The sequence below is a fragment of the Cucumis sativus genome, chromosome 6, assembly GCF_000004075.3.
Source record: "Cucumis sativus cultivar 9930 chromosome 6, Cucumber_9930_V3, whole genome shotgun sequence".
In the NCBI taxonomy this organism is placed as follows: Eukaryota; Viridiplantae; Streptophyta; class Magnoliopsida; order Cucurbitales; family Cucurbitaceae; genus Cucumis; species Cucumis sativus.
The window spans coordinates 12,062,811-12,076,630 of NC_026660.2; the positions used below are offsets into that span (position 1 = coordinate 12,062,811).

A 13,820-nucleotide genomic window follows, 5' to 3' on the forward strand; every position below is an offset into this window, starting at 1 on the left:
GTGAATTAAAAACTTCACTACAGACGTTTTATAAACAAAATTTCAAAAATATCTGTTTTTCCATATGGTTTATATACCATTTATATATCAGCCCCATCAAAATTCTAATAATTCATGTCAATATTTTCAACACCCTATGTCTACAAGGCTTTAACTATCCAAAATGAGCTTCCCTAATTCCCTCCTGCAGTTATTCTGTACAAGAGAACACAAACACTAAGCTCTCTAAACCGCAAACCACAAAAAAATACTTCCAAACCACAATGGGTTTATATTGTTTCACAAAAATTCCAAACCGCAAAATAATTCTAGGATGCGGGTTATGCACGTGGGCGATTGTCGTGGTCGTGCTCAATATATAACATAATGGAGTCTCAATCAACAACTGATCAACTTTTTTCTTCGCCTGTAATACTTCAAATAATCATGAGTATTCTCTTGGAGACGTTTGAAGTCTCCGGCTGAGCAAGTGGGAAGTTGTTCAATGTGGCTTGTTGAATTGTTTTGAAGATGGTTCTTTAGATTACCCTAAGAACATGAACAATTAACAAAATGTTTTTCCTACAAAGATGTATGAGACAAGAAAGGTAGGGTGGGATTGGTTAAGGTAGAACGATGAAATTACCAAGTTAATCACCAAACTGGGGCTGTTGTTAGTCGCTGCGATTCTGTAAAAAAATAAATGCAAAATAGGGTCATAGAAAGCAGATTTGAAGAAACTAGTGTGAAATATAAATGTTCGAAGCAGAAAAAGTTTCTCAAGCAAATTCAACAAAAACCAAAAAACTGTAACATAAAAAACAACGTTAAAAATGTAAAATCAGACAATAATTTAGCATGTAAAAGTGATTTAAACCATTTCAAAATCAATCTCATGTAAAAGTGATTTAAACTTTCAAAATCACTCTCTAACATGTCTTAATTGATATTATAAAGGCAATCGGACTTTTTTTTTTATCAAATACCAGTGCTCAGTCAATCACATCAAATTACATAGTTGTTCAACGATGATTGCCCTTATGTTGGAGATGGAACACTTATTTTACTAATGATAAATTCAATTAAAATTGAGGGCAAGACATACTCTTGTTCTTTCAAAATACTGTTCTCAGTATGTGCTGTTGGATTAAGTTTGGTTATCACACTGGATCCGCAAATATTATCAGAGCTATTGCTATTTTTGTTGACAGCATCATGAAGCTCAGACTTCCCTGCCAAAATTGAGATAGAGATCTGACATTATAATCAAGCATGGTTTATACATACACTTCACTTAAAATAAGCCTATGATAAATTGCCTGATAATGAGCTAGGCACAACTGTATTCTTCAGCAAGAATTTCTGGCACATTACAGTTTCCTGGAAATTCAGGAAAGTATAATTAAGAAACTCTGATCTCTCGGAATCAGTCATCTTTGAAAATCCAAATGAAGTAGTCCATGCCTTGAGCACGCTTGGAACAGCTGGCAAGACCAGCCTCTGAACTCCCAGTCCTCTCAGCCTCTGGAAATACATGTCAAATACATGAGAAATATCATAATTTTCGAGCACAAGAAGCGAATAAACACCAACTTGGTGATATCATGCTTCTACAAATTACAAAAAAGATGGCAGTAATTATCAGCCATTGACTAAAGTCAAGTACATCCTCAAGACATTTGGGAAAAGAGGGGCTACGGAGTTGCGAGAGAAGAGGTTAAACAAAAAAGAAAGGAAATGAAGGAAAACATATGAATGTAAGAGTGCAATTACCTCTTCAAGCTCATTCATCAAAATGTGACACATGCCAAGTCGGCGATACTGAAAACGAGTGCCAACAAGTGGTACTTCTGCCACCTTCTCTCCATAGACCCTAGGGTAGTGCCCCCACATTAGAATAGCAATAGGGAATAGGGATAATAAAAAGTGAAAAGCATCTCAAAGGAATGTTTAAATACCATGTCTCACTACAACCGAGATATATACTGCTTACCTTATAGCAGCGACAGCAATTAATTCTTCATTTCTTTCTAAAAGCACGGTATAGAAGCCTTGAAAGTTCAACCGCTTAAGCTCTGACCTGCCAAGTCATAGCAACAAAATCAGTTGGACGTTGCAAAGTACTCATAGCTGTGATCATGAAAGCATCTATTTCCACAATTGTCCTGTACTCTTCTGATCAATACCAGTCTTCATCCTGAAAATTCTCATTCCAATTTCAAGATTCTCAAATTTAAAGATCGTATAGAACAAGCACAGATATCCTATCTATATTTTCTTGTATATTTTATAAGAAGAAAAAAAGAAATAAGGCCTAAAGGGAGTTGCCAATATCAGGCGGCATATATTAAGAGGAAGCAAAATCAATGTAAAATAAATCTATTAACTAGAAGTACTTCTCACCTTCTACTAAAAATGACATCCTCTACAATGTCTCTCCTTGTGTGTTGTTCCCTAACAGGTTCAAAACATTCATGCATCACACGGAGAGCAACATTGAGCTTGCTCTGATTTTCTGTTAAGGTCTCGAGGTGAGGAGGATTGAAATAATTAGTATCAGAAGATGGGGACTTCAGAAGTGACCAGGTTAGATTGTCACCACCCACTGGAATTGATTTTCCCAATAGCTTTTGAAGACCCCAGTATATCTGGGGACCAAGACAAGAAAGCATAAGAATAGTTACTATATGATTTCCATAATGTTATTTACACTTAACACAGAAATAATTGCCTACCAATTCTTGATGGAATCAGATTGTGCAGGTAAAGTGTATGAAAAACAGTAAATTCCATAAACTCAAATCATCTAGGTTTCCATAGTTCTATTAAAAGCAGCCACCCATTGTTAATTCTCACTTCTCAGAACCTCATTCCTCTAATAACCATAATTACTGAAATCAATATATTATACATTTTAGTTAGAAAACTGGAGTGTCGATTTAATCTTACTTTATTTTATCTTAGACTTCGTTAATCTGCTGTTTAGTATCGAATTGCTCTTTCCCTCATTTTGACCATGTTTAGGAGACCTAAGACAATATCCGGCCCAAAATTTAAGAAAACACTGAATATAGTTTGGTAAGAGCTAAGTTTATTTGCACATATTAGAATACTATCTTCCCTTAATGCAGTTGCAAGCTCTTTCTCCATCATGGATGAGGCCAAGGATAATCGATACTTAAATGAGAAGTCGGAGCCCTAAATATTTTTGTGACATCATAGACATCAGTTCTCAGTTACCCTAATAAAATACATGGAGTAGTAAGCTCGTGATGGTTCAACTCTTTAAATAAGTAAATAAGGACGACCAAGGGGTAAAACCCACCTGTTTACAATGTTTGTTACAAAACCAATGAGGTTTAGAACAGCTTCCAAATTTTTTGGTCCCCCGTAGGCATTGAACGTGATCTGCACAAGAGAACTATCCAAGCATTAACAGACAATGTCGTTATTCTTAAAAAAATATTCATGATCTTATATTATGAAGGACCTTTTAGATGAAGTACCTACATTTACATTCACACTGATAACAAGTGAGGAAAGGGCCATCAACAATATTGGCGTGTTCACTCAATTTGTTCTGGCCACAAATGCCACAACAACATGATGGACAAAACCAATCACCTTCTGGAACATCCTAAAATAGTCCACAGTCAACTAATCACAAATTCCTAATATATTGAACCAAGAAACTAGGAAGAGGTATATCTACCTTTAAACCAAGGCAGCTTTGGTGAAACGATGATGGACACTGATCGCATAAAATTAATGTGCCTCCAAAGTGACAAATTGAACAGATATAGTCATTTTCATCTTTAGAATAGTCACCTTTTCCACAAGTAGAAGCTTGGTTTTTAAAGCTCCTGGTCTTTTTATTCCAAAGTATCTGGCAGTCTAACAAGGATTTTCCATCTTCCAGCAGTATATGTGCAGCTGACCGAGATGAAGTACCACTAACGTGGATTTCAAAACCATTGATTGTATATAGCTTATTACAGCAGCAGCATTTGATCCCATTACGAGATATCCTTCCTTCAGCCATTGGTTGCCGACTCTTCCCTTTACAGTAATAAACTTTTTCCCTTGGCAACACCATATTGTTATCTATCAACCAGGAGAGTACTGTTCTAGGATTGTGGTGTGAAGGACCTGGCGTGACCACCTCATGCACTCTTTTGCTTGAGCGTGACACATGAATTGACCTCCTAGGCTCCATGTCATCTGAAAATTTATTAATACCTGCAGATACTCTTCCCCTGTACAGTTTTTGCTTAACTGCTTCAGGAGTCCTTATGCGCCTCAAATACTTTTTGCATACAGTCTGGATGCCAGATTCACATGCTTTACCATCTAAATTATGTTGGCTTTGTGGTAAGTGAGATGAAAAATCAAATTCATTAGTCATGCTCCTGAGTTTTTCACACCTTTGAAATTTATCAGGACTAAATTCCATGAGGCTTTTGGATGAAGATATTCCAGGAGACTTTCCAAAAAATGTTCGAATTGAATCTGAAGGCATCGAGCATTCCTGTACGGATACATTACTAGGTGCAGAGCAAAATTTATTGCTCACTAACTGGACCTCGGCCTTCTGTATTAAAAACATATTTTCCATAGTTCTACCAGGAGAGTCTGTACTTTTGTAGACACCCACTTCATCTAAACAGATTTTGCAGGCTGTTGAAAGTGAGGTACAAGTTCTTCCTAGTGGTGAAGTGTAGTTCCATCTTTGCCTGTTTCCCTTGCCTTTTTGGCTGACAAGCATACCCCATCCCAAAGATAATAGATGCCTCCTTGCTTCTGATTGCATTTTAACCACACCCTTCTCTCCACTACTGCCTAACTGACTCGTGTTATAGTAGTCTATGACAGCTTTATGCAAAAGTTCAGGTTGTCCTAAAGCGACACCAGAACCATCAAGAGTAGTCGGAAAGCAATTGTTGGGACTTAAACTCCTTTCTCCCCGCTCAAGACGAGATGAGAGTGTCATATTGCCTGAGCCTTGCATGATTCTCGTTTCATTTTTGGAAACAGGTGAGGGGGTCTCAACGGAGAGTTCTTCCAAGATCTTGCACACCTGGAGAAGAGAATAGAAACACTTTCCACTGGGTGAGGTATATTTAAAAGTAGGCTTATCTTTCCTGCACTCTATTTTCCAGCCATGATACAAAAGATGCTTTTTAACATTTTCAACCAAAGCTTGTGTAGGCTTTTCTTTACCCAAAAGAGAATATTTTGTAACAGCATCAGGGCACGATACAGCATCAAGAGGAGTTGTAGCACTAAGAGTTTCCCACTTAAAGAGACTTCCACGCCCAGAACATTTCAGCTGTTTTTTTACATTTTTATCCTTGATAATTGGAAGTTGCTGACGGCTAATGGAACCACTAGCACCAGAAAGTACCTCAGCGTCAGAAGCTTTAGATGATGATCCTTTAGGCAGCATAGATAATGCTTCATCGTAGCAAGATAAATCTAGATGATTTGAGGTTTTCATTTTGGTATCATCATCCAGTTGAGATTTTCCTAGAGCTAGATGAAAATTAATAGAACTTGGGCCACAATCCAGCAACTCTGCATCCAAACTATCAAGTGTGTGCACTTCTTCCATTACCAAATCAGGGGCATCAAATGCATTTTCCTGATTGAAATCAGTCCTAATCATTGTATTGCCTTTTTCAGATTCCCCTGTAATTGCAAGTGCATCAACGTTAACAATATCAATTGAAGAATCACCTAACTCACATCCTACACTGGAGGAACTTTCTAAAACCCGAAGCATTTCCTTTAGAGTAACATCTACATTTTCTTTAATAACCTCCATCACCAACTCCTTCCACAAGTCATTCATGGGAGAAGTCCACTCTCTAATCTTCATGAAATCTACTTTTCCCCGTACTTCATACCATATTTGCTTCAAAGAAACAGGAAGATAGGATTCTTGCTCACATTGGTCAATAAACTCAAGAAACGACCAAGTCCCACGTCTCTGCCAATTCCCAGTAACCTCATCCCAATCCTGAGTAATACGCATTGTTTCAATTCCAACAGTCAACTCATCTCCCAAATCTGGAAATAAAACTTTCCTCTCTTCAGACCCATCTTCGTGATCAAAAATAACACCTTCCCACCAAGCGTCCTGGTAATTCACATCAACGCACAATCCATAAAGCAAATCCCACTTTCTAAAATCAAGTGCAGAGGGTATTGGCCGTATATTCCCTCGAACATACGCATTCCCACAGAAGAAATTAACATCGTCTAAACTAGACGAAACGGAAATAGTATCAACAAGAAAACCAGAACCATCATCCCGAAGAAGATGATCATACTTCACGAGACGAACTCCATTATCACACGCAACAACAACCCCGCCATGCCAAGAACCCAGAAACCCGTCTTCCAAACTCCTCACCTGCCATAAATCAGGTTCATAATGTAACAAATTCATAAACAAAGAAAAATCCTCAATCTCTTTCACAAAAAAGAAAAGAAAAGAAAAAGCACTACATATATAATATAAAACCCAAAGAAAAAAGAAAAAAGAAAAAATATATATATCGTTACCCTGAAAACTTATGAAATAAAGTTCGAAAAAGACAAACAAACAAAAAAGGGAATGCGTCGAATACAGCAATAAACTACTCTCAAAAAGTACCCTTCATTACGAAGACTTAAAACATTAAAAAAAAAAGAAAAAAAAAAAAGAGGCTAAAACGAAATCACATTACCTCAACTTTTTCATCAACCACAAGCCTTCTTTCAGTTCTCCGTATCCGTTTCCTCTTCCTCCCCGTACCCTGCAGAACCGCCATTGAAACGGAAAGTAGAGAAACAGAAGAACGAGTGAAACGCCAACGACTCAAGGAGAGTAAGTCGAAAGAATCAAAGGGAAGAAAAGAAAAAGGGAGAGAAAAATCATAATGAAAAAAGAAAAAAAAAAAAAAAGTTGGTTTGTTTGGAAGAGGAACCGTTCTTACTCTTTAATCTCTGATGCTTTGTCACCAAGGTAGCAACGGAGATCAAGACTAGGAAGGATCGTACGTGGTGGAGTACAGGGTAAGGAATGTAATTTGATTGGTCCACGTTGTTATTTGTCGAAGGTGATTGGTCCAGGGTGTTATTTGGTTTACGTGGCAGGTGCGTATCTGGTGGGGCCTCGGTTTGTAATCCCTGCCATGCAGTTTCAGAAAGGGAATTCGAAAAGTGCGTGATCTGTTGTGGAGAGAGCAAGATAGTTAATGTGAATCTCCATATTTGGGGATTGAAATTTTTTATGGGATTTGGAAACGATCTTTTCATTCATGAAATTTAAATAATTTCCAATATCCTTAATAATGACCATAACCAAAGTCTCATTCTTTCTTGGAATCTCATTCTTTTGATTTTCAGAATGTTTCATTGGAATGTTTCATTGGAATGTTTCCTATATCTCCTCTTCTCTTATGAATAAGGATTCAATAGCTTTCATATCCACATCTAACTACCTCTACCCATAAATAGCAAATATATATATATAGCAAAGTTTGAAATTTTATTTTAAAAAATACCAAATTTTTTAACTTTAAGGACACTCCACTATATTTTAAACACTTACCAATGAAGTTAATGAAATTACATATTGAAAGCTAATACCCCATGCAACCAAATATCACCTTTCACTCTTCTTCATTCTCAATCTCTACTATCTTCACACTTCAATCAACACCTCTCCTACATCTCTAAACACAAAAAATATGACGGTTGACATGTGATTTGATGCAATGTGGTTCAATCTCGGAGCACGTGATATTCTTGAAGTTGGAGTATTGGAAGAAAGCGATTTCTAATAACTCATCTACTTATAGAGTTCTCTTTGTGAGTTTTATGAACTTGAGTCTAGTTTGTCTATGCACCAGACACATGACCTCAACTACATGAATTTGAGTCCTATTTAGTCTTTGGACTCAAATAAGATTACTTTTTTTTTTTTTGCACAATTCAATTTGGAACTAATTAAAAAATTGATTGTCTCAAATTAAAATTGAAAAATCAATTTTGATAATACCACATGTTTTTATCATAACCATTTCATTAAATTAATTATTTTCATTCAATTAAATATTATTTACTTTGACTAAGTTCAATTGAGTCCAAAAATAAACTTAATTGAGCCCAAATGGTAAATATGACCCAAATTCATGTAGTTTAGTCCATGAGTCTGACCAACCAGACATAAACTCATAAACCACACCCAAGAACTCTATAAATAAAAGGGTTCTCCTTAGTAAATGTTGAAAATTTTGAATTCTTCAAGAGTTAGAAAACTCCCTAACCAATAAAGTCAAGTCGACCATGAAGTTACTTTAAAATACAAGCTTTCTTCCAAGAGAGAATCAGAGATCAGACCATGAAGTTACTTTAAAATACAAGCTTTCTTCCAAGAGAGAATCATAGATCAAATTTTAGAGATCGAACTACATCGCATCAAATCATCAAAAATACAACATGAACTCAAGTTTAACACCACAAATCAAATTTCTATGAAAATCTCGTGCTAACAATGTCAATTTTTCCAAATTCAATTATTTATATTTTTAATCATTAATTTAGTAAATGATGTGGCAATTTGTGATTGGTCTACAAACTTTTCAAATGTCCCTGGCGAATGTTCCTTTTTCCTTTTTCGAGATACACTTATATGAGTGAATGCAAATCTCGAAAAGATAAATTTGAAGTCAAAATACAAGCATTTTTTTTTTTTGCTCAATTCAACATATCAAACTAATCAAACTATGAATTTAGTAAGATTCAAATTTGAAATAAGGGTTGGAATAGGGCCAAACCTGAATTAATTTGAAAAAATGTTCGAAGATTTTCTTCGCAATTTAATTTGATTTGAGAATAAAAAATTGAAATTAATTTTAAATAAAATAAAATTTGAAACATAGTCAAAATTTTAATTTGAAATAAGATGAAGTTTCTACCGCACCTTAATTTGTATCCACAATAGTTTGGAATGACAAATTTTAATTTGAGATAAAAATAGGCCTTCAATTTTGAGATTGAATTTACAACTTCGAATAATACAAATCCGTTAAATAAAACATACAACTAAAAATATATTAAATATAGATGCCATTAATAAATATATTAAACAAGTATTGAAAATACATATTTTCAAACTTGACTAAAAAATATATTAAAGATTTAAAAAAAAGTTATTTTTGAAATCTTAATTAATTAAATACATGTATAAAAAATTGATATTTTTGGAATCTAACTAAGTGAAAACAAGAATTTTTTTTAAAAATAATGTCTTTTGTAAAAGTATTTACAAAAATAGGGTAGTTGGGAAAGTATTTTCAAAAATAGGTGACTGAAGTCGTGTACGGGGTACACGACTTCCACAAATCGATTTGGTGTCGTGGACCGGGTTTACGATATCCGAGTGGAGTCGTGGACCCGACCCACGTTTTCTGACTGGAGTCGTGTACCGTACGGGGTACACGACTTCGCCTATTTTAAAAACCCTAGAATTCCCTCATTCTGCCTTTATTCCAAATATTTTTTCCTTCCTCTCTAAATTTTTCCTCTTCCTCTTTCCTTTCCTCTTCCTTCATCTTTCCTTTCCTCTTCCTTCATATTTCCTCTTCCTTCATCTAGTTTTTTCTCTCTTCATCTTTCCTCTTTCTAACCCATTCTTCATCCCAACTTCATCTTTCCTTTCCCCCTCTTCATCTTTTCTCTTCCTATTTCATTCTCCCTTCCAACTTCAAATTTTCTCTTCCCCTCTTCTCTTTTCCTCTCATCCATTTTTCCTTTCAAATTTTCTCTTCCTCTCTTCACTTTTCCTCTTCTATTTCGTCATAAAGGTATGTTTTTCTATAAATCGTGGATGGGGTATACGATTTTGTTGTTAAAATTATTTTATTTTATTATTATGTTGATAAAATAATTTATTTTTTGTTGTAGGCTTCTCCTATCTTCCATTGTCTCCCATCCTCCATTGTCTCATTCATCTTCACAAGGTATGTTTATTCTAACCCTAATTTTATTTAGATTTGTTATTTTATTTTCTTATTTTGTGGAAAAAAATTGTTTGAATTTAGTTATGTTTTTTTGAATTTAGTTATGTGTTTGAATTTAGTTATGTGTTTGAATTTAGTTATGTGTTTGAATTTAGTTATGTGTTTGAATTTAGTTTTGTGTTTGAATTTAGTTTTGTGTTTGAATTTAGTTTTGTCTTTGAATTTAGTTTTGTCTTTGAATTTAGTTATGTCTTTGAATTTAGTTATGTCTTTGAATTTAGTTATGTCTTTGAATTTAGTTATGTCTTTGAATTTAGTTATATCTTTGAATTTAGTTATATCTTTGAATTTAGTTATATCTTTTGAATTTTGTTATATTCCTTGAATTTTGTTATATTTTTTTTGAATTTTGTTATTTTTAACTTTATTAATAATAATAATAATAATAAAATTATTATTATTATTAAAAATAATAATAATAATAATAATAAAAAATAAAAATAATTCTGATTTGACTAATAATAATAATGATTTGACTAATAATAAAAAAATAATAGTAAAAATAATAATGATTTGACTAATAATAATAATAAAATTTAATAATAAAATTATTATTATTATTATTATTAAAAATAATAATTATTAATAAAAATCAAAACCTATAAATGTACTTTTTTTTCTTTCTTGATTTGACTAATAATAATAATAATAAACATAATAAAATAATAAAAATAATCCTGATTTGACTAATAATAATAATGATTTGACTAATAATAAAAAAATTATAATAAAAATAATAATAGTTTGACTAATGATAATAATAATAATAATAATAATAATAATAATAATAATAATTATAATAATAATAATAATAATAAGAATAATAATAAAAACAATAATAATAAGAATAATAAGAAAATAATAATAATAATAATTATTATTATTATTATTAGGGTTATTATTAAAAAAATATAATTATTAATAAAAATCTAAAAGGAAAACTAATTAATGCACCGTTACCTTAGTGTACTCTTTTTTTGTTTTTTTAATTTTAATAATAATAATAATAATAATAATAATAATAATAATAATAATAATAATAATAGTAGTAGTAGTGATAATAATAATAATAATAATCATAATAATCATAAATAATAATAATAATAATAATAATAATAATAATAATAATAATAATAATAATAATAATAGTAGTAGTGATAATAATAATAATAATAATCATAATAATCATAATAATACTAGTGATAATAATAATAATAATAATAATAATAATAATAATAATAATAATAATAATAATAATAATAATAATAATAATATCAATATCGATAGTGATAATAATAATGATGATAATCCTAATAATAATAATAATAATAATAATAATAATAATAATAGTAATAATAATAATAATAATAATAATAATAATAATAATAATAATAATAATAATAATAATAATAATATATAATAATAAAATAATAATCAATCCAAAAGTAAACCATATGTTACTGTGTACACTTTATTGTGTACACTACATTACTAATAAAATAAATAGATACATTAAACTGATGATCGTTTTTGTATTTAACAGCTAATTAAATATGTCGTTGCGACCTGAAGATTTAGTTATTCTTGAACCTGGTAATGATGGAGATAGTGATATAGATGTAGAAGTCGATGAACTATTTGGTAATGAAGAAAATATAGAGGAAGAGAATGAAATGATCCCGTCCGATATATTTACACAAATAGATTGGGACATTGCGAATTCTGTTTGTGAACAAGGTTGTACATTGCGAATACGTTAATGATCGATATGGTATTTGTTTGATCTCTGACAGACATAGGGGCATTCTTTCTGCCATTAACAATGAAGAGGTAGGTTGGAGTGAACCTTGAGCTGTCCATCGATATTGTCTTCGTCATGTTGCTAGCAACTTCAATCAGAAATATAAATCAAAGCAACTGAAAGACTTGGTGTTTAGGGCAGGTAATCAACACCAAAGGCGTAAATTTATAAAAATAATGAAAGAACTACAACGATTGAACCCAGAGTGTCTTGAGTTTTTTGAAGATATTGACGTGGAAAAATGGACTCAGTCACATGACAATGAGTCTCGATATGGGTGGATGACAAGCAATGCAGCTGAATGTATGAACGGTGTATTTAAAGGAGCTCGAATGTTACCCATGACTTCTTTGGTTAGACTAGCATTTTATCGCACAATCCTTTATTTCGAACGTCGGCGAGCTGAGATAAGTGAAGCACTCGATTGTGGTGATATTTATACGGAATATGCGATAAGAAAGCTTAAGAAGTGGGAAAAACGAGCTTCTGCACATTCAATGACATCCATTGATAGAGAAACCCAGACATTTGAGGTTCATACGGGTATGAGTATGATTTCTCCATACAAAGGCCAACACACATAGGTAGTAAGTTTGATGGAAGGGACATGTTCTTGCAATAAGTGGCAGTCGTTTAAGATTCCGTGTTCGCATGTAATTGCAGTTTGTAATTACATGCACTTGACATACGTACCATACATTGATGAATGCTACTTGTTGTCGACATTCAAACGTTGTTATGACGGTCGCTTCCAATCCAACACTCAGATTAGATGGAGCGGCGTTATACCATTGTCAGAACTGTCTGCAAATATGTTGATCACCTACCGAATGTTTTTTGATCGGCTGATCAACTCTCAGGTAGTAAAATATTATACCAATATTGCGTAGGCATGTTTTTTGTTGTTTCCTTATGTTCGTTTTTTTTAACAGATTAATTGGACACCATACACGTCCCACATTATGGCATTGCTTCAACATCAATGTCATAACGGTCAAGCGATGTGGACATATGTGGGTCCTATGATTTGCTTTCATCTCGTTGAGAAGCATCAAGCAGATCGTGTATTGCGACAGTTCCATATGCTACAAATGCCACCAGAGTTTTGCTCCACAGATCAGGGCCTACACCAAATTGATTTAAGAGGCAAGCACGATCAAGATTGGAGTAGGATTCATGCAGAGCATATAGCAATGTGGCATTCACGAAATAATTTTTGTGCCGAAGCAGAAGCAACACAGAAGCCGACAGTATCAGATAACTACTTTTCATGGTACACGTCGATTACCCGACGCTTCATGACACCTGATGGCGCTTACTGTTATCGCATGGTAATAGTTTTAATATGATTTATAAATTTAATACAAGCATGAACATTTTTTAATTATATTATTTACAATCGTTCAGAATAATTTTGTTGAAGACGTACGTCGAGTCTCCATGGAAAACAATTTTGAAATTTTTAGTCCAATGTGTGACGAAGTCATGGGAAATATAGACAGTCTTGTTCAGCGGACTCGACGTTTAAATGTTGCTGACACAGATCGTAGACGCATTCGACGGCGACGACGACAACAAGGCGATGATGTCGTAGAGGGAGATGGGGAAGCTTCTTAAGTTGTATAATTTAAGTGTTTTTAAATTTTGCTAGAACTTATTCAAGTTGTATAAATAAAAAGTTGAACTTTTCTAAATTAATTATAAATTAGAAGTTGCTAATACATGATTTAGATGTAGGAGTATTCTTAATAATATCAATATATAATATATATTTTTTAAAAGTAGAGAACCAAGTATTAAAAAAAACGTTCAAAATTCTTATAAGATATCACTAATGATGTGTTTACCTCTGGTTTATTTTTTTAATTTGTTCATAATAAACATAAACTACCAAAAATTTGGCCATTTAAACAAAAACTAAAATTTTCACATGGAAGATTTAAACAAAAACATAAATTTCCAACTACCCT

The 13,820-nt window shown here is 32.8% G+C and overlaps 2 protein-coding genes across 5 annotated transcripts; one reads left to right on the forward strand and one right to left on the reverse strand.

The window, feature by feature from the left end:
* Position 1: 1 nt before the first annotated feature.
* Positions 2-6,950, reverse strand: LOC101206451. 4 transcript variants are annotated; one of them, XM_031887961.1, is made up of 12 exons: positions 6,711-6,939; positions 3,692-6,394; positions 3,490-3,616; positions 3,305-3,387; positions 2,383-2,627; positions 1,973-2,059; positions 1,753-1,852; positions 1,444-1,503; positions 1,299-1,359; positions 1,085-1,211; positions 626-668; positions 2-528 (listed from the first exon to the last, which is right to left on the reverse strand). In XM_031887961.1, the coding sequence occupies exons 1-12, from the start codon at positions 6,792-6,794 to the stop codon at positions 379-381; spliced, it is 3,870 nt and encodes a 1,289-aa protein (XP_031743821.1). In that variant the 5' UTR covers positions 6,795-6,939; the 3' UTR covers positions 2-378. The 4 variants fall into 4 exon arrangements, with proteins under 4 accessions (XP_031743821.1, XP_004143217.1, XP_011657123.1 ...); XM_004143169.3 differs by having other exon boundaries at positions 1,299-1,503; positions 6,711-6,938; XM_011658821.2 differs by lacking the exons at positions 2-528; positions 626-668; positions 1,085-1,211; ... (2 more) ...; positions 1,753-1,852; positions 1,973-2,059 and adding an exon at positions 2,929-3,177 and having other exon boundaries at positions 2,505-2,627; positions 6,711-6,950.
* A 2,831-nt stretch (positions 6,951-9,781) lies between these two features.
* Positions 9,782-13,571, forward strand: LOC116404429 (serine/threonine-protein phosphatase 7 long form homolog). Its single transcript, XM_031886808.1, has 4 exons — positions 9,782-9,833; positions 9,934-9,989; positions 12,783-13,181; positions 13,258-13,571. Exons 3-4 carry the CDS (start codon positions 12,813-12,815, stop codon positions 13,465-13,467), a joined length of 579 nt encoding a protein of 192 aa, XP_031742668.1. The 5' UTR covers positions 9,782-9,833; positions 9,934-9,989; positions 12,783-12,812; the 3' UTR covers positions 13,468-13,571.
* Positions 13,572-13,820: the final 249 nt, after the last annotated feature.

Excerpts from the sequence above, each read along its gene's own strand:
- LOC101206451 (XM_004143169.3), bottom strand. The coding sequence starts at position 6,794 with ATGGCGGTTCTGCAGGGTACGGGGAGGAAGAGGAAACGGATACGGAGA. Across the intron at positions 3,617-3,691 it reads AAAGCTGCCTTGGTTTAAAG|GATGTTCCAGAAGGTGATTG; the intron begins GTAGATATACCT and ends GGACTATTTTAG. Across the intron at positions 1,853-1,972 it reads ATTGCTGTCGCTGCTATAAG|GGTCTATGGAGAGAAGGTGG; the intron begins GTAAGCAGTATA and ends GCACTACCCTAG.
- LOC116404429 (XM_031886808.1), top strand. The coding sequence starts at position 12,813 with ATGGCATTGCTTCAACATCAATGTCATAACGGTCAAGCGATGTGGACA. Across the intron at positions 13,182-13,257 it reads GCGCTTACTGTTATCGCATG|AATAATTTTGTTGAAGACGT; the intron begins GTAATAGTTTTA and ends ACAATCGTTCAG.